We start from the raw sequence: 18,081 nt of genomic DNA on the forward strand, positions 1-18,081 counted from the left end.
CTGAGCCAGATCTACCTAGCCAAGCCACTTTGGAGTCCTTAACCCACAGAAACCATATGAGATAGTAAATAATTATTATTGTTCTAAGCCATTGAGTTTTGGGGTGGTTTGCTGCACAACAGTACATAACTGTTGTATAGCTGTACACCCTTCAACTCTGGGTCAAGATTCAGTCCTACTCCATGTGGACTGAGGTGGAAAGGCTGGTTCTCTGAGGAGTAGTCAAGCTGCTGTTGGTGGGAACATAGAGCAAATGAACACTGTGTGAGCCACACAACAGCAAACCCCAACAATGGGTGCCCTGCAAACGCACACTTGCCAGAGGATTAAGACCCTGATGCAGGGGAGCCAGCTCAGCCCTGTCCAGATGCCTGACCCACAGGAAATGTGAGGTAGTAAATGTGTGTTGATACAAGCTGCAAAGTCTGTGGTAATGTGTTAGACAGGAATACATAACAAATACAGTATTCGACCCCTCTCATCCCATTTCTGGTTCAGAGTCCATTTCCTTACTTCCTTAGCATCCTGCATTTGTCACATTGCCTCATAGACGTTGGTTTTCTTGCCACCCTCTACCTCGTAAGCTCCTTGAGGACAGGTACTGTGCCTATCATTCCCTGTAGCCCCAGTGCAGACAGCAGGGACTGGCACTAGGAGGGTGCTGGGTAATATACCTGGACCCCAGGGCTGGGTAGTGTGCTCCATTACGGGCTCCTGTGACACCCTCATGACAATGATGGTGGTGGTTTTTTTGAACCTTTACTGTGTGCTAGGCACTGAGATGAAGTCAGGGATGTATATTTTTAACTATCTTTCTGTGATGATTCTGATGCATAGCTAAGCTTAGGAAACCCTACACCACTTGAGACATTCTGTGGAAACTGCATATTGCTCTTAAGATGGCTATAAACAGTCTTCCTGATTTAAAAAAAAATCCTTTTGTATTGCATACATACAAAAAAATACACAACTCACAGATGCGCAGTTTGATGACTCCCCAGTCACCAGCCTCAGAGGTAACCACCATCCTAACTCCATGGCCCCTCATTAGTTTTGTCAGTCCTAGAACTTCCTATAAACAAAACTGCAGTTTATACTACTTTGCGTTCTTTGGCTCAACATATTTACACTTTTAAAAATGTATTTATTTTTTATTGTTGGGGGTAATTAGGTTTGTTTGTTTGTTTGTTTATGTTTAGAGGGAGTACTGGGGATTGAATCCAGGACCTCGTGCATGCTAAGCATACGCTCTACCACTTTAACTATACCCTCCCCCTTTACACTTTTGACTTGTTAAAACTATCTGGATTAAATTTGAACAACGACGACTGAGAAGGTTAAGGAAGGAGGTGCAAGCCTGGGATCCTAAGAACCCGGTACCATAGTTGGTTTTTCCAAGAGGTGGAACCATACCTGCTCTCCGCCCACCTTTCGTCCTCTCTGCTGGAGCCAGAAGAGAGATCGGCGTGGACAGTGGGCGTGGCTACAGCCTGGCCATTTCCTAGTGGGGGCGGAGAGTTAGTCTGGGGGCGTGGCTCCGGCCTCTGCTTCCCGGCGGCAGTTGGTTCCGGGTGCGGGACAGGACGAGGCTTCCTGTCTGCGCCTGCGGAATCGCCGTTTGACCCCGGAAGTGCCGGCGCTCCGGGAGCTGTCACCGTGGACGGCGGCGGCGGCGGCACAGCGCCGGCAGTGGAGCCGCCGAGGTGAGTGCGTGGCTGGGCCCTGCCGGATGTGGGGCATCGGGCCTGAGAGGGGCAGTGGCCATGCCTTACGCGACCTCTGGCCTCCCGATCTCCATGGCAGGGCCAAGGCTTACGCTGCCCCAGGGGCCATGAATCGCCCCCAACTCCCCTCCCCCAGGCCAGGCCTCTGGAGCCGAAAGTCTCGGGTTGGAGGCTCTGCCCCAGAGTGACCTTGGATGAATCACGATCCTCCCACCCTCACCCGAGCTTCAATTTACTCAGGGTTCATTCATTCATTCAACAAATCTGCCTAGGGCCTCCTACGTGCCAGGCACAGATCTTGGCACTGAGGATCCAAACAGACGGAGTCAGACAAGGCTTTCGGCCTCCTGGAGCGTATAGTCTAGTGGGCGGAGACAGAGAGTCGACAAATAAATGCACTAGGTAGTTAAAGATGACAGTAGCCGAGGGAGTGAATATTTTAGAGAGGGTTGTCTGGAAAGGTCTCTGAGGAGTGTCATATTGAGACTAGAAGGGGTGAAGACAGTCAGAGAAACTGAGGCAGCAGTAGCCCTGGGGATGCTCCCAGGCCTTATTGTGATTGGTGACTGCTCCAAGCTCCCCTTCTAAAGAAAGCCCTTTCCTAACTTTTGGCTTCTGCTGCCCTGCTTGGCACTGGGGATGCAGTGTAGAGGGTGGGGCACAGATACCATCATGATCATTGTCATTATCCTTTTGGAACTTACAGTCCAGTCTTTGCCTAGTTTTTTTTTTCTACTCATACTTTAGATGAAAACTCAAATCTTCTTGACATCCTCTCTCCTTCAAGTCAGTTGTCCCTGTTAAATGCTGTCATACCTCCATGGACCTACCTGCATAGCATACTCACGGTATTGGGTTTTACTTGTTTGTATGGCTATTTGGTTCATATCTGTCTTAACCGTAAAGACTATAAGCTCTATGAAGGGCCAGAATCAGATCTGTTATTTGCCCAACTTAGTATTCTCCAGGCTTCAGTGCCTGGCACATAGTAGGTACTCAAAAAAATCTTTGACTGGATGAGTTAGAGAATTAACATAGTTATTGCTCTCCAGTGTTTCATAGGAGGCTTCTCCTGCCACCAGGTTATTATCTTCTCTCTCTGATCATGTCTCTCCTCTGCTTAAATGACCACTCACTGCCTTCAGATGAGACGCTAAAATCTTCAGCATAGCATTCAAGGCTCTTTTTAAAATGGCTCCATCTTTCCTATCCAACCTTGTCTCTCCACTTCTGTCACCACTTCCCTGACCTTGTGTTTTCCATACCAAATGTCTCCCTCTTCAAGGCCACGGGCTCTGAGCTTTTGCTCATGCTTGCTCTTTGCTTGGAATACCCTTCCTTGCCATCTTTTCATCCTGTCCTTCTACAGCCAGATTATAGGTCACTTTTTCTGTGACACCCTCCCTTTCTCTGCTGTGCTTGTTTTGGAAATTTCCAGTTACAAGTCTAACTACACCAAATGATAGTCATTTACATGCCTGGGACCTAGGATGTATTCGGTTAGTGTTTGCTTAGAAATTGAGGAAGTGCTCTGCCTATGGTTGGGACTTGAATAATAGCAAGAAGTCAACTTTACCGAGTGCTTAGTACATGCCAAGTACTGTGTTGAACACTTAGCACTGGTTACTTCTCACGTCAGTCCTGAGGGATGATGTACTGTCATTATCCCGATTTTACAGATGAGGCAGTCAAGGTTTAGAGAAGTTAAGGAACTGTCTCAGGGTCTCAACATGGGTAGGGAAATGTGGAGCCAAGATTTGAACCCAAACTGTAGAACTATAAACTTCTCTTTCAATGACGACACCAGCCTGGGTCTGAACTGTCCTGACAGGCACTGGCTTGGACGAAAGCAAGTGCTGTCTCTACCTGTTGAGGCCTGGACTCTGGAGCCTAAAATCATATGGATGGAGAGACGTCTCCTGCTTATGACTCTTTCCCTATCCTAGGTCCCCACACTGGACTCTCCCACTGCCGTCTCTGGAAGGTGAGCATGGAAAGGACTGGGCCTGTGAGTCATTTAGATGTCTGCGCTGGTGAGCCGACCACTGATATTTCCAGCTACCTCCCCCCAGATCCCTGGGGGATTAGGAAAGAAGTATTTTTAGCTTGTTCAGCCCAAGAGATCTAGGTGCCAAGGCACGAGAGCTGGGCTTCAGTTTCAACTTGGCCACTCATACATTTGCCTTGAGCAAATCAGGGTCCCTCTTTGGACATCTGAGCATAATAAGCCTTCTCATCCTTAACTGTGTTGTTGTGAGAAGCTGGTAAGACAGTAACTTGATTAGAAATAATGTGCAGGCAACAGATGGTATTATCTACTTTTTGCAAAGATAAAAGATGAAAACTTACTCCAAGGCCCTTTCATTACTTTGCCCCATGATTTTTTTCGGACTACCTCCTGTGCAGGTCTGACCTTGGAACAGGCCTTGAGGACTAGACAGACTGATCCTCTCTTTACATCCCAGGTGAAGGTGGATATCTTCACAGCCTTTAGAGCAGCCCCTGACCCAAGGTTCCTTGTGTACGAAGCTGCCTCCCACCTCCCTACCTTTGCTCCTGCTGTTTCTTCTGACTGGGACACCCTTTTTCCCTGCCCATTGTCCACTATCAAGACTCAACTCTGGCTCTCCTGATCCTTTAGGCTCTCCTCTAGAAATGCTTTTTTGACAGCCACCCTCCCTATAGGCTCAACTGCACTAGAGTCAGTACAGCGAATGGTTAAAAGCCAGCCTGCTTCACCAACCACTAATGGGGAGACCTAGGGCAAGTTTCTTATCTTCTCCGAGCATCTGTTTCCTTATTGATAAAATGAGAGTAATAACAGGACCAACCTTAGAGTTGTTATGAGCATTAATACATTAATATATTAACGTGTGTAAAGCAAGTTAATGCTGAGAAAAGCACTTAGAAGTGTACCGGCCCCTGAGAAGCAGTTTCCTGCTGCTGCTGTTGTCATTATTATTATTGGATCAGAAGCCCACCCCCTCCCCAGGGCAAAGAACCCGCCTTATCAGTCTGTCTTCATAACACCAGGGCCTGGCCTGTTATCTGAGATGTGGGCTCTGTGAGGGCTCCGGAAGTGATGGTTTCCTCATCCTAGCCTTGATGTGTCTTCATGTGGTCACTGAAGCTGTGCTGACCTTTTATGGCTTGTCTTCAGGGGCCTAAGTCACTTGTATTCCACGATTCAACTGCATCATATGCATGTCCCTCCTGTGGGTCAGGCCAAGTGGTACTGAGGAAAGAGCGCTAGATGGGAAGACAGGAGACATGGGGTCTGCAACTCACTGACTCTGAGTCCAGTTTGGGCTTCTCTAGAAAGGCACTCACTCTGGCATGTTTCCATGAATTCTGTTGTTCTTCCTGGTCCTTCTGTCTATCCATGTCCTTCTTCCCTGAAGCCTGGAGAGGTGGTACAGTCGTAACACCCTCTGCAGGTGAGGAAAGACCCAGGACTCCAATCCCCAAAAAACTTAAAATCTGCTTAGAGTTGTAAGAAAAGTGTCCTCATATTTCAGTGGTTCATCAGTTATTTGATATGACTCTGTGCTGGTCACAGGAAAGGTAAAAAGAAGGAGAGCTCAGGCAGTCTTCACAGAGCTCACAGGCCAAGGAGGGCAGGGCACCGGAGCCATAATAAAGATAATCTAGGTGCTTTTAACCAGCACTTCTCAAATTGGGTGCAAACCTGGGAGTATTTTCCTCCTCAGCTGAGAACTACTGCTTTAGGCAAAAAAAAAAAAAATCACTTTGGTCTAGATTAGTAGGTGGTTGAACCAGGCCTTTGAGGCCAGCATTGGGAACCGCCCTGAGGCCAGAGGTTGAAGCCTCTCTCTGGCTCTGCGATCAGCCCCAGAGCAGACCCCTGCCCCCGAGAGCATCTGTGTCTGCCCTTTTCTTCCCATCCCTCTTCCTTTCAGGAGGGCCACGCAGCACAATGCCCGCTCTGCCCCTGGACCAACTCCAGATCACCCACAAGGACCTGAAGACAGGGAAGCTGAGGACTTCACCAGCGCTGGTGAGCCAGTGCCTTGAGGCCGTGCAGCCTGATATTATCATTCTTGCAATTTCAGAAGAAAAAAAGTAAATTCCTTCTTCATCTGTTCTAGAAATGACCCGAGGGCCACAGTCTGTAATTCGGTAGCTGGGGTACTACCAGGTGCTCCCAGGCGGGGTGTAGAAGTTTCCTTTCCAAGCAGCAGCTTGAATTTGAGTAGGATTTTCCATGCCACCGCCCCACACCTTCCCTACCGGGCATTTCAGTTTGAATCAAACTCTGATGGCAGTTCTGACTCAGCCAGAGCTGGCCTGGCCTTGGATCCAGCCCAAAGCCAGGGTCTGGGGATTGGACCCTTTGGGAGGTGTTCAGGTTTCAGATGGGCCTTTTTCAGAGCTCTCTCAGCTGCTATCCGCTTCAGCGGGAACACTCACTTGAGAGGTAAGGCTGTCTTTCCTCTCAACCAGCCAAGAAGCACCACAGACAGATTCGGCAGGGCTCGTGAGACTGAAAATGAAGGAGGCCATGAGCATGCCAGTTACTAGCCTTGGAGAGATTAGAGGCACGGAGAGGTACCAGGCTGCTAAAGGAGACAGATGCGGGGCCTGGAGTCCCCTTTCCCCCTTCCTGTTTTCCCAACCATATGAGCTTAATTAAACAAGGTGGGAGGAAGTCTTTTCTAGGGGCTTGAGTAAATTCGTGGGAAACAAAAGCTTGATGTTTTATTTCCTGCTTTCTGGATGGCTTCCTATTACTTTGTAACCACCCTCTAATAATAGTACTTAATATTTACAGAGCACTCGCTCTGGGCCAGACCTTTCTAAACCCTTTACCTGAGTTATCTCATTTAAGCTGCGCTGCAGCCCTGTGAGTAGGCATTTTGGTGGTCCCCATTTTACAGATGAGGAAACTAAGAGTTCAAGGTCACAAAGCTAGACAATTAGGGGGGCCATGATGGGAACCCAGCTAGGATGCCCCAAGAGCCTGTGCCCTTAACCTTTCTGCTGTGAAGCCTCCTGTTCCTTTTTCATAGTTTTTTTTTTAATTGAGGTATAGGTGATGTCCAATGTTGTATGTTTCAGATGTATAACATAGTGATTCACAATTTGAGAGGTTACATTCCATCTTTAGCTATTATAAGATGTTGGCTCTATTCCCTGTGTTGTTCAATATATCCTCGTGTTCATAACGTTTTTATGTAAGGAGGATATTTATCAGAAAATCAAGAACTGTTCTGTCTAATACATTAGCCGTTCACCACAGATAGTGATTGAACTCTTGGAATTGTGGATATTTCAATCGAGGAACTGGACTTTTAATTTAGTTGATTTAAATTAAAATAGCCCCATATGGTGAGAGCCTACTGTATTGGCCAGCACGAGCCAGGTGTGGAGCAGTTCCATCTTTGCAGAAGTTCTTTTGGGTGGTGCTGGTAGAGACTGGTTCCTTGAGTCTGATTTCCCACCTCAGCCCTTTCCTCGTGTGCTAGATACCTGGGCTGCCAGGCTGTGGGCTCTGTGGGAGCAGGGACCTGGTCCCTTCCCTTCACTCTGGTTTTCCAGTGCCAGGTACATAGCAGGCTCTCTGGAGACATTCAGTAAACAAGTCAAGGACCCCAGCCTGGCTTTGTGACGGACACTAGAGCCACAAAGAGGAAAGACGTGATTCTTGCCCTTGAGGGTCCCATGGGCCGAGAGAGAAGCAGACTGGTAGAATCTCTGCGGTGTGCTCAGGATTGTGATGGAGGAAAGTCCCAGCTGCCACGTGAGCTGAGGGCCCAGGCCGCTGTCCAGACCAACGGGGTATGTGGGCACAGGGAGGTCTTGAGGGGCGGAGGGCACATGCCCCCGGGAAGCCTTCGTATAGGAGGGGGATCCTGAACTGGGAATTGAAGGATGAAGAAGCACTGGCCGGGCAGGGCAGTGGGAGGAGGGTGGGCCTGGCAGGAGGACCTGAGTATCCTGTCCTGGAGTCCTGAGAGCCTGACTCCTACACCAACCTCTGGTCACTGGGGGTGGAAGTGGTATCACAGAGCTAAGGAGCCCAGCTCTGTGTGTAATCTCACACATTCTTGACCGTGTCACTTTGGGCAAGTTACTTAACCTCTCTAAGCCTCAGGATCCAAAAAGGGTAACAAGAATTAGTGTTGTGGGGTGGTTGTGAGGATTAAATGAGATGTGTGTGAATTAGCACTGTGGCTAGAACATACTGAGCATATGGTGATGGTGGCTATGACAGTGACAGCAGCATTAAGAATGGGGTGGAGGGCAGGGAGAGGGATGAGCTGAGGATGGCAGCTGTCCAACTGAGGAGCTGTCTTGTCGCCCGGGCTGCAGGTCCCCGGAAGCTCCTGAAAGATTGTCCTGAGATATGCACCCACCGTGTATTTGTCTCTTTAGCCCCAGTTTGGGAGAAGATCTCTAGCAAAGGGACAGCCATCATGCTGCCTTTGCAGAGGGACAGCTGAAGCTGATATTTATTGGCTAGTTACCGTGCAGACACGCAAACTTGCTATTGAGAAGCCAAAAGAAATCAAGTCTGGGGCCAAAATGGGTGAATGAGCTCCTGAGAAAGACAAGGCTCATTGAAGTGGAGCATTTGGAGAACAGTACAAAATAGTTTCTCATCGAGATAAACAGAACAGAAGTTTGATGGGCAGAGAATGTTCAGAAAGCTTCTTGGAGCAAGTTGGACCTACGCCAGACTTGAAGGGTGGAAGATGCCGCTGGAGCCTACTGCTCTTTGCCCTGGAACCTTCCACAGTCCCCACTGCCTACAGAACAACGTCCCCAATCTCGAATGTGGCATTCAAGTCCTTCAGAAACCTGGGCAGGGTCTAGTCCTTCATTGCCTCTGTTCGTTCCTTTGTTCAACCAGCAAATGTATCCAGAGGGTCTGCTCGATGCCAAGCACTGTTCTCCGGACTGGAAATGCTGTGGCGAGCAAGGCTCAGACTCCCTGCAGAGACCCACAGGGTAGTGGCGGAGACAGAGAAGGCAGGCCCTCCCTTTTATATAACTTTATTGGGGTATCATTGAAGGACAATAAACTGCGCATATTTGAAGTTATACAGTTTGATTGGTTTTGACACCTGTATACACCCAGGAAACCATCACCATAATCAAAATAACAGACATCTCTGCCACTCCCCAAGGTGTCCTTGTGCCCCTCCATAGTCTCTCCTGTCCGCTCTCCCCGCCCACAGCAACTACATATCTGAAAGCACTTCTGATGCAGTTTAGCAAGTGCTACAGTTGGTAGAAACACTGGTGAACCCCTAGCCTAGTCGGGGTGGGAGTTGGGAGGCTTCCTGGAGGAGGTGAGGTCGGAGCTGGGGTCAGAAGGACGAGCAGTGAGACCAGGGTGGCACGTGGTTCTGCAGGTCATTTAGTAGGTCCGCAGGGTAAGCTTTGGTTTAAATCCTGCCTCAGTTGCCTCCTTAGCTCTGTGACCTTGGCAGAGTTCCTGAATCTGACTGAGTCTTGGTTTCCTCCTCTGTCGAGTGGGGAGAATACGATCTCCCTTTGAAATAGTTGTAGATAAAAAAGAAATTGGCTGTGGGACATGCCTGCTCAGCAGCCAACATGGGGCAGGTCCTCAGCAAGTGGTGGCTTTTATTATCATCATTCCAGCATCTCTCCCTCCAAACCCATCTCCCACTGCCCGGTGCACTCCATGCCCTTTTTTTTTTAATGGCCTCCATGAAAATACTGTGTCTTCCATCTAAAAATCCTTCTCATCCTCCAAGGCCCAGCTCAGTTGCTGCCTGCTCTGGGAAGCTTTGTCCTGCTGACGCAGTTGACCACCTGGTGCACTCCCACAGTCCCTCTGCCAGGTTTGAGCTGTCTGCGTTGTGCTCACTTGTTGGCTGAGATGTGCATCCTCCCCCTGGGGAATGGGCTCTGGCAGCCCTCGGATGTGCATCCCCACACCTGGCACAGCAGGGCGCCAGTAACTGTTTGTCAGATTGCAGGAAGGTAGAGTCTCAGGGCTGTGTATGTGTGTGTATGTGTTGGGTGAGTCAGGAGCAGTGAGTAGGCTGGCCTGAGAAGTGACCTAAGAGGTGAGGTGTCAACAGATGGAGGAAGGAGGGGAACTTGGAAACCAAGGGGATGAAGTTAGGCATTAGAGAGAGGTTTTGAACTTGTTTCAGTCATCAGGATTCACTTTTCCTAAGAGTTAGACCTGGAACCTGATGGTATAAATTCTGATGTAAATGGGAGGGATCCTGAAGACCCACCCGATAGGTGCTCCCCAAGGAATCATGTGGGACTCAAAGACTCCACAGTTTGCAGACCTGCGTTAGGCAGTCGGGAGGCATAGGTGGTTCTCAAGAAAACTGATCAGTCAGTGGTGGTTTTCCTGTCCCCCTGGACTGACAGCCCTGGAAGTGGGTGGACTGTGGTTGATAACAGCTGAGATGTAGCCCGGCCTTCCTCCCGCTACCACCTCCCCCAGAGAAAGCAGCTCTTCTGTAGTCAGAGAAGAACACTTCTCTTCTTTATGATGAACAAAGTAAGAGTTGTTCATGGCAAGGTAAGGGTTGGGAGAGAGAACTTGTGATGCTAAGCCGAGACCTGCAATTACGTGATTAGCATCTTTCAAAAAAAAAAATTACTGAGGGTTTTTTTTTCTGATTATAAAAAGGAGACAGCACAATAATATGTACAGTATGATACTGTTTGTGTCAGAAAGATGTAAAGAGGCCCAAACAGATGCCTCATATGGGTACATTTTAGTGTCAGTGCTTAGAAAAGTTCCATGAGGATGCTCACCAGATGCTGAAGGATGCCCTCTGGGTTGACACGGGGACTGAGGGTGGTGTGGTCCTAGGTGACTCACCTTTCTATACTGTTGTGAGTTTTTGAAAGACAAGATGCTCATGCCTCCCTTGTATAATTTTTAAAGTAATTTAAAAAATAATACATACTCATTTTTTTCAGTGGGGGGAGGTATTTAGGTTTACTCATTGATTTATTCTTAGAGGAGGTACTGGGGATTGAACCCAGGACCTCATTCATGCCAAACATGCGCTCTACCACTTGAGCTATAACCTCCCCACAGATGCTCATTTATTTTTAAATTGGAAAAGACATTCAAGTCATAATCCCTTCTACTAGAGATGGCCGCTATTAGCTTTGGGGTGTTGTCCCCCACCACCCCCATGCATATTTTTTTAGCATGTATTAGTGTGTGACTGTGTTAAATATGTGTACTTTTTTTTTAAATCCCCAAACTGGTTATATTAAATAGAGAGGTTTGTGTCCTATTTTTCTTCCCTCAACCTTTCCCTGTGTCGTTAAATATTCTCCAAAAATCATGGTTTTTAATGCCCGCCTAGTGTTCCCTGGATGCAACCAAGCCCCCTCTGTTAGAGACACTTGGTTCTTTATGCTTCAAAGCTCCTTGGAGGGTCACCGGTTGGAACAGCCAAGTGTTGTCATTGCTGTGGGTTGGCAAATGGGCCCTCGCTGACTAACCTCTGCCACGTTAACACGTGGTTTTTGGATCCGTAGCACCCCGAGCAGAAGGCAGACCGGTATTTTGTGTTATACAAACCGCCCCCTAAAGACAACATTCCCGCCCTAGTGGAGGAGTACCTGGAACGCGCCACCTTCGTAGCCAATGACCTCGACTGGCTCCTGGCCTTGCCTCACGATAAATTCTGGTGCCAGGTAACATTCTATCAAAATTAATGCTAAGACAAAGCACATGACATGCCGTTGGTTAGTTGCTGTTGTTTTTCTCCCCCAGGAGATGCTCTTTTCTCTACTTCTTACACTGGATCCTTAACAGCAAATTGTGGTTTGGATTGCTCTGTCTTGTATCATAATCTTAATGACATTTACACAACACCTTCCAACATGTCATTGTTAGAAACTCGTGTTTAGCCCTCGGCTCATTCATACCTCCTTGGTCCCTTGGGGTTGGAGTGTTTGCCCCAGGCCAGGGCTGATGGGCCGGGAGCCCCTGCACCATCCACCCTCAAGCCCTGGGGCCTCAGTGACTGATCCCCCTCTCCTCTGTCGCCTGGCTTAGGTCATCTTCGACGAGACCCTGCAGAAGTGCCTGGACTCCTACCTGCGCTATGTCCCCCGGAAGTTCGACGAGTGGGTGGCCCCGGCCCCTGAGGTTGTTGACATGCAGAAGCGCCTGCACCGAAGTGTTTTTCTCACCTTCCTCCGCATGTCCACTCACAAAGAATCCAAAGTAAGCCCCTGATCCCATGACAGGTCGCCAGTGACACCTGATGCCTCTGTGCCGGGCTCTCACCCCTAGGAAGGAAGGCTCTGGAAGTATCCAGTTTCCTCTTTGTCTCCTCTCTGCTTTTGTTCCCACTGTTGGGGAAGAAATCTGTGCCACCTCCCTTATCCTCTCAGTCCCCGGGTCGCCTGCGTTACACCCGGTGTTTCCATCAACGGGAGCCGAGGGCCCTGGGCCAGGTGACGTGTGACTCTGCCTTTCCTCATGCGTCAGGGCGAGAAAACATTGCTTATGATTTTTAAAAGGAACTAGTATGTGCTTTTTAAAAACCTTTACCTTTTCCTCTCTCGATTTTAAAAATAATAATTCTGCCTCTAAGGAACTCAAACATTACGGAGGTATTTTGTAGATAATGAAAGTCACCCACAAAATGCCCTCCTCTCAGAATAACCACTGTTAAGCTGTGTGTTCCTTCAGGGAACTTTTTTCTTTTCAATACTGTGTGTGCATGTGTGTGTATGTGTGTGTGCCCGCATGTCTGTGTCCATATTTCTTTTAAAAATAGTTTCTTGCTTTTTTTTTTTCCTAACTTGTTAGCATGGACATTTTCAAATATACACAAAAGTATAATGAATCCCATTTACCCGTTACCCGGCTTCAACAGTTATCAACATTTTACCAATCTTGTTTTCTCTCTCTCCCTGAGGATTTTTTTTTCCCTTGGAGTGTTTTAAAGCAGTCCCAGACATCATTATCATTTACCCGTAAACAGTTTAGAATGAATCCTCAGCTGATGATTTTAAAGTGTGCTTTTGCTTCTTTTTGCTGTAAAATGAAGAGTGACTGTTGCTCCAGGTCAGCACAGGAGGCTGAGATATGTTCACGGTGTGGACAGAGCTTCGTCTGTCAGCCAGGCCCCTGTTGGTGGACCCGATTGTTGTTTCTTGTGAGTTTGCTGTTACTTCACAATGCGCAGGTCTTTGGAAAGTCTCTCATCCTTTCTGTATCCTTAGGAACACTTCATCTCCCCATCTGCTTTTGGAGAAATCCTTTACAACAACTTCCTGTTTGATATCCCAAAGATCCTGGACCTCTGTGTGCTCTTTGGCAAAGGCAACTCCCCGCTGCTGCAGAAGATGATAGGTGCGTGGGACCCGGGGCCAGGGGGAGGCACAGAGATGGCCCCCCCCCCATGCCAAAGAGGGAGTCCCAAAGGCAGCGCCCCGATGAGCATGGGGAGGTGGTTCAGAGCATTAACAGCAACAGCAGGTGGTGCTTGGAAATGACTTAACTGATAGGTGTGTCGACTGAAAGAAGTGACAAAGTGGCGGTGGGGGAGTGGAGACAGAGTGGGTATCACAGGGTCCCCCAGGATCTTGGAGTCCTCGTATTGGAGTCCAAACATGTCACACAGCTGAAAGAGTAGGGGAGTTTGCTTCAGCGATGAGAGTAAGAGCAGCAGCGACAGCTCACCTTTATCTGAGCGCCCGCTGGGGGCCCGGCAGGCCGCTGGGCCTTCCTCGTGGGTAATCTCAGCTGAGCCCCACGGCAGCCCTGCCATGGTAGTGGCGTCATCATCCCCATTGACGGTTAAGGAAACTGAGGTGAAGATGTCAGGGACTTGCCTGAGAGCCCACGACTACTGTGTGACCAAGCTGGGATTTATGTCACTTAGGCCCAACTCTCAAGCTCTCGCCCTTTGCCACTTCCTGCCTCAGGGATGCTGAGGCTGCCTCGGAAATGTCACGATCTGCAGTGATGCTGAGAACAGGTGGGGCAGAGTTCAGAGAGGGCTCTTACGTTGTGAAGGGAACAGACATCAGCAGTTGGATCCTGTCGGGAGGCCTTGGGCCAGAGGGTTCACTCAGAGGCGGAAGCTTTGTTGGGATGCTAGAGGGCAAACAGCGCCCCCAGGGGATTCGTCTTTGAATCAGAGCTCATGGCCTTGGGCCGGGCACAGAGAGGTGCTCACCCTGGACACCCCTGTCAGCCCTCTTCACCACGAGATTGTAGGACACAGTCTTGCAAACGTCCAGTTACAAAGCTGAGTTATCCCTTGAAATGGTTTCCTTCCATTGTTAATTTAGAAAATTTTGTTAATTTAGAAAATTTTGGATGAATGTAAGTTTAAAGAAACAGGAAAGCATTGACCAAATACCTCCACCCAGAGACAGTCACTTGCAGTATTTCCTTCTAGCCTTTTCTCTGCGTATTATTTTAAAAACGTACCAGAGCATAATATATATGAAATTTCCCATCCAGCTTTTTCATCGGAACAGCCTCTGGTTTCTCATTCACATCTAATCATTGCCCAATCAACAGTTAATTCTTTTATTTTCTCAGAGAAAGACAGTTAGTTACACTATCATGTTGACTGAGAGGATGGGGTGAGTGAGCAAAATCACACATGATCAGTTAGAGAAACAGTTATCAGGCCGGTTTGTTTAGAGCAGAGCATTCCAGGAGGGCAGCGCCGGAGCCAGGGAAGGAAGCTGGGCTGGGTCGGGCGGGCACCACACCAGGCTTTGGCACTCACGGAGCGAGCGATGTTGCTGGTGGTAAAGAAGGAGGGCTTGTAGACCTGAACTGCCCGATCTACACCCCAGCTCTCTTCCTGAGTATATCACTTTGACTGGGTCAGTTAGCCCCACTCGAAGCCTCAGTTTTCTCATCTGATAAAAGGGAAGACTAGTGACCCACCTCATACGATGGTTGTGGGGGTTAAATATGAGGTGGTGCCTGGCATGTTATAGGCACTTGGTAAGTGTGAGCTCTTATTGTGATGAGGCCGTGGGAGCCTCTAGGAGCTGGAGTGGGGCAGGGAGCCAGCTGGTATCAAGGTTAATCTGGCAGCACAGAGGTGGGGGGAGTGGGGGACTGGAGGCCGTGAAAGAGGCCAGTGCTTCAGTGTGGGTTCAAGGTGAGAGTTTGGGTGGGCTGCTGGGGTGGAAAAGGACATCCAGGAGGCAGCATGAAACAGGGCTTAGTGAGGTCAGCTGGAGGGAGAGGTCAACGACTCTGGACAAAACGGGTGTTGGAGAACAGGCTGAGGGAGTGGGTTGTGACGGAGGCAAGGTCAGCGTTAGATCTGTGGGCTGTAGGTGGCTCCCAAGATCTGGGGGAGGTGGCGTCTGGCCGCAGTTCCAGACAGGCAAGGGTGGACTGACAAAGCTCTGCTTGCTGCCAGGGTTCCTCGTCTTTGGGGTCACTGGCTTCTTTGAGAATCAGATGAGAGCTTGTCTCCGGAAAAAACACCTCCTCGTAGATTTTGAGGTGTTTTGGAATGTTCTTGTCCCCAGATTGAGAACTGTAAATTGGCTTGTGAAGGAGAGCCCTTTCTTTGGCTCACAGAGGATGGTTAACAGAAAAGAGGGCAGGATCAGGTATCAGGAACCCCTTCATTCTTCTGTCTTTAGGCCCCTTCTTCACACCCTCCAGCACAAACACACACACCCCCACAAACACACACACACACACACACACACACACTCACACACACAGAGCCGCTCTTTGCAACCCTTGAATAGAAGACACAAGACATAGCAAGGGGCAACCTCCCCTTTCTCTACCACAGAAGCTCTTGAGCAAAGCAGATCAGCTGGAAGAGGGTTGACAAAGGAGTGGAGCAGGGAGCAGGGAACTGGCCAACTATCCTTTGGGCAGAAGCCCAGTCCTTGCCCTTCCCCCACTTCCGGCTTTTTTTTAAACCTCAAGGCTGGTGTTGTGAGCCAGCAGGTGTGATTGTGAAAGCAGGGCCTTTCAATAAGACTCCCTCGGAGCCACTTTGCCAAAGCTGGAGTGAGGCCTTGGCCCTGTCGAGGACAGCACCGATCTCTTTGGCAATAGCTCCCACTCCCCTTGGGTTTCTGAACTGCCTCAGTCTAAGAAGGAACATTTCAAGGGATGCCATTGCTGTCCCTTCCTTTTTAATTATTTCTTTAAGAGATCAAAAGTCAGATCTTCACTGTCACTGGAATCAGATAAAGAAGAAAGGGACTGCGAAGGCCCCAGGGGTAGACTGTGAAATGTGATCTATTTTGATGCTTATAGAACATCCCTGTTACTCAGGCTTAAGCATTGGAAGGATTAAGAGAGAGTGCCTTCCACCACGCCTGGTGGTCCGGACCACTGTGTGGCCCTGGGAATTATGGGAGGAGACCTGCTCTTGATGCTTGGGTCAGGGGACTCTGCCTGGAGAAGGTGGCACCTGCCTTTTAGTGGACTTAGCTCTGGGAGGTCACTCCAGGCCGAGGGATGGGACAGGGCTCATTCCGTGAGGTTGAGAACGGTTTGAGGGAGGAATTCAATTCAGGGAATGGGGAGAGGTTGGCCAGAAATGCCTGCAGAGGCCACATTTCATAGGGCCAGTCATGCCATGGTCAAGAGTTTGAACTTGACCTTGAGGATATCAATAGGAGGGTTTTATGAAGAAGAGCGGAGGTTGGTGGGGAGACAGCTCAGCCACTCCTCATCTGTCAGGAGCAGGAGGTGGGCACAGATGGTCAGGGAGTACCTTCACAGGGTTAGGGATCAGCACCCATCTGGAGGTGGGAGGCGCTGAGCAGGCTCACGCTGGTTAAACACAGCTTTCTGGAATCGAGGGATGAAACGGCCTCTGGGAAAGTGTTTCCAGAAAGTCTAGCCACCTAGTGACTTGCTTAGTCACCCAGCCCCATCTGGCCTTTGATCTCATTCATTTTCAAATCCTCCAGGATGGGATGAGGGCCGCAGGGTTATCATTAAGGCAACCAAGGACAGACCTGCCCAAAGACAGAGGACGCCTAGAATTGAGAACATCCTGACAGTCAACCAGCCTGAGATGCTGGGATTATAGTGGGATGCGGAAGCCAGGCCTCCTCTTAAGCGCGTTGGCATTTTGCATCGTCTTGTCCCCCAGCTGGCTGTGATCCTCCCTCCCTCCCCTCCCTCACCATTTGGGCAGCCAGAACACTTGGTTTCTGTTACCATATGCTCTAACCTCCGCACTCACGGCAGCAGTTGGAGGAGATAGTAAACACTCAGAGAGAGGCTTCATTTTATACGAGTAATTGCAAATGTGTGGCAAATCTGTTTCCAGGGCCCTTGCAGGCCTCTCACCTTGGAGTAGGGATTACTACAGCCCGTAGATTCAAAAGCGGAGGGTAAGAGAATTTCTAGAGAAATTTCCCCCTAGTATCTCTGCACATTATTGGAGGCATGGCCTGGCAAGAATTCTGGACTGTGGCACCCAGGTGTCTTGAGCAAAGAGATCACATCTCCTCATTTTCCTGGATGACTGACTCCCACTGACAAAGCCAGTGCTGTCATACAAAGCACGGTGCCCAAGTGTGATCATTCTCTGGGGGACCGCAGGGTGAGCTGGTTTGACCAGAGCGAGTCTTTTACGTAATTCGCTGGGCAGAGGTGCTTAAAAGGTTAAATTGTACTGAGCGAGGTCCCTCCCCCTCAACCTCAGGGGAAGTTTCTAGGCTGGCCAAAGCTCTGTGCCAGCAGGGCCAGGGGCCAGGACTGCTCCAGCCAGGCAGGCTTCGGAAAGGGGAGAAAGGTCACAGAACATGCTGGCAGCCACTGGTAATGTGTCCTCTCCACCCCCACGGTCTCTTCCCTGATTCCTACCTTTCTCTTCTCTTTTCAGGAAACATCTTTATCCAGCAGCCGAGTTACTATAATGACCTAGATGAAACCATGCCCACCATCCTTCAGGTACCAGCTCCCAGCCCTAACAGGGGAGGGCAAGCTTGGGAGACACACCCCTTCTCCCTCCCGTTCCTCACCTTCCCTGGAGGAGCCCGAGAAAAATGTTTACCCCCATCCTCCTCTAGACCTGCCTCCAGACCGTCTCTGCGTCCTACCTCTCACCTCACCCCTTGGAATTTGTCCTTCCCCCTCCTGAACAGGACTGAAATCTGAGAGTTGTCCACACTCATAATACACAAAGAGCTTAGGGTGCATCTTGTATCATTTGTCAACAGCCATGTGCCTCGAAGGATACCCCTGTGCTTCTCAGATCAGAGCTTTAGAGTCTTATAAAATCGTTTTACAAAATAATGTTCATTGTAGAAAATTTGACAAATACCAAAAAAAAAAAAAAAACAGGAAAAGGAAGATTAATCTTCCTCCATAATCCTACCACCAAGAGATGGCCACTGTTCACAG

At 49.2% G+C, this 18,081-nt stretch overlaps 1 protein-coding gene across 7 annotated transcripts in view; it reads left to right on the top strand.

The window, feature by feature from the left end:
- The first annotated feature begins 1,565 nt into the window (after positions 1-1,565).
- Positions 1,566-18,081, top strand: part of ASCC2 (activating signal cointegrator 1 complex subunit 2) — a 35,523-nt gene continuing 19,007 nt past the window's right edge. The window contains exons 1-7 of one of the 7 annotated variants that reach the window (XM_014554177.2): positions 1,566-1,703; positions 3,671-3,757; positions 5,645-5,742; positions 11,238-11,396; positions 11,761-11,931; positions 12,939-13,068; positions 17,561-17,628. In XM_014554177.2, the coding sequence (XP_014409663.2) occupies positions 3,715-3,757; positions 5,645-5,742; positions 11,238-11,396; positions 11,761-11,931; positions 12,939-13,068; positions 17,561-17,628 (669 nt within the window). In that variant the 5' untranslated portion in view covers positions 1,566-1,703; positions 3,671-3,714. The remainder of the gene's footprint in view (positions 1,704-3,670; positions 3,758-5,644; positions 5,743-11,237; positions 11,397-11,760; positions 11,932-12,938; positions 13,069-17,560; positions 17,629-18,081) is intronic. The other 6 variants (XM_014554178.2, XM_014554179.2, XM_032471351.1 and 3 more) reach the window with 6 other exon arrangements.

Source organism: Camelus ferus, chromosome 32 (assembly GCF_009834535.1).
Source record: "Camelus ferus isolate YT-003-E chromosome 32, BCGSAC_Cfer_1.0, whole genome shotgun sequence".
NCBI classification, from domain to species: domain Eukaryota; kingdom Metazoa; phylum Chordata; class Mammalia; order Artiodactyla; family Camelidae; genus Camelus; species Camelus ferus.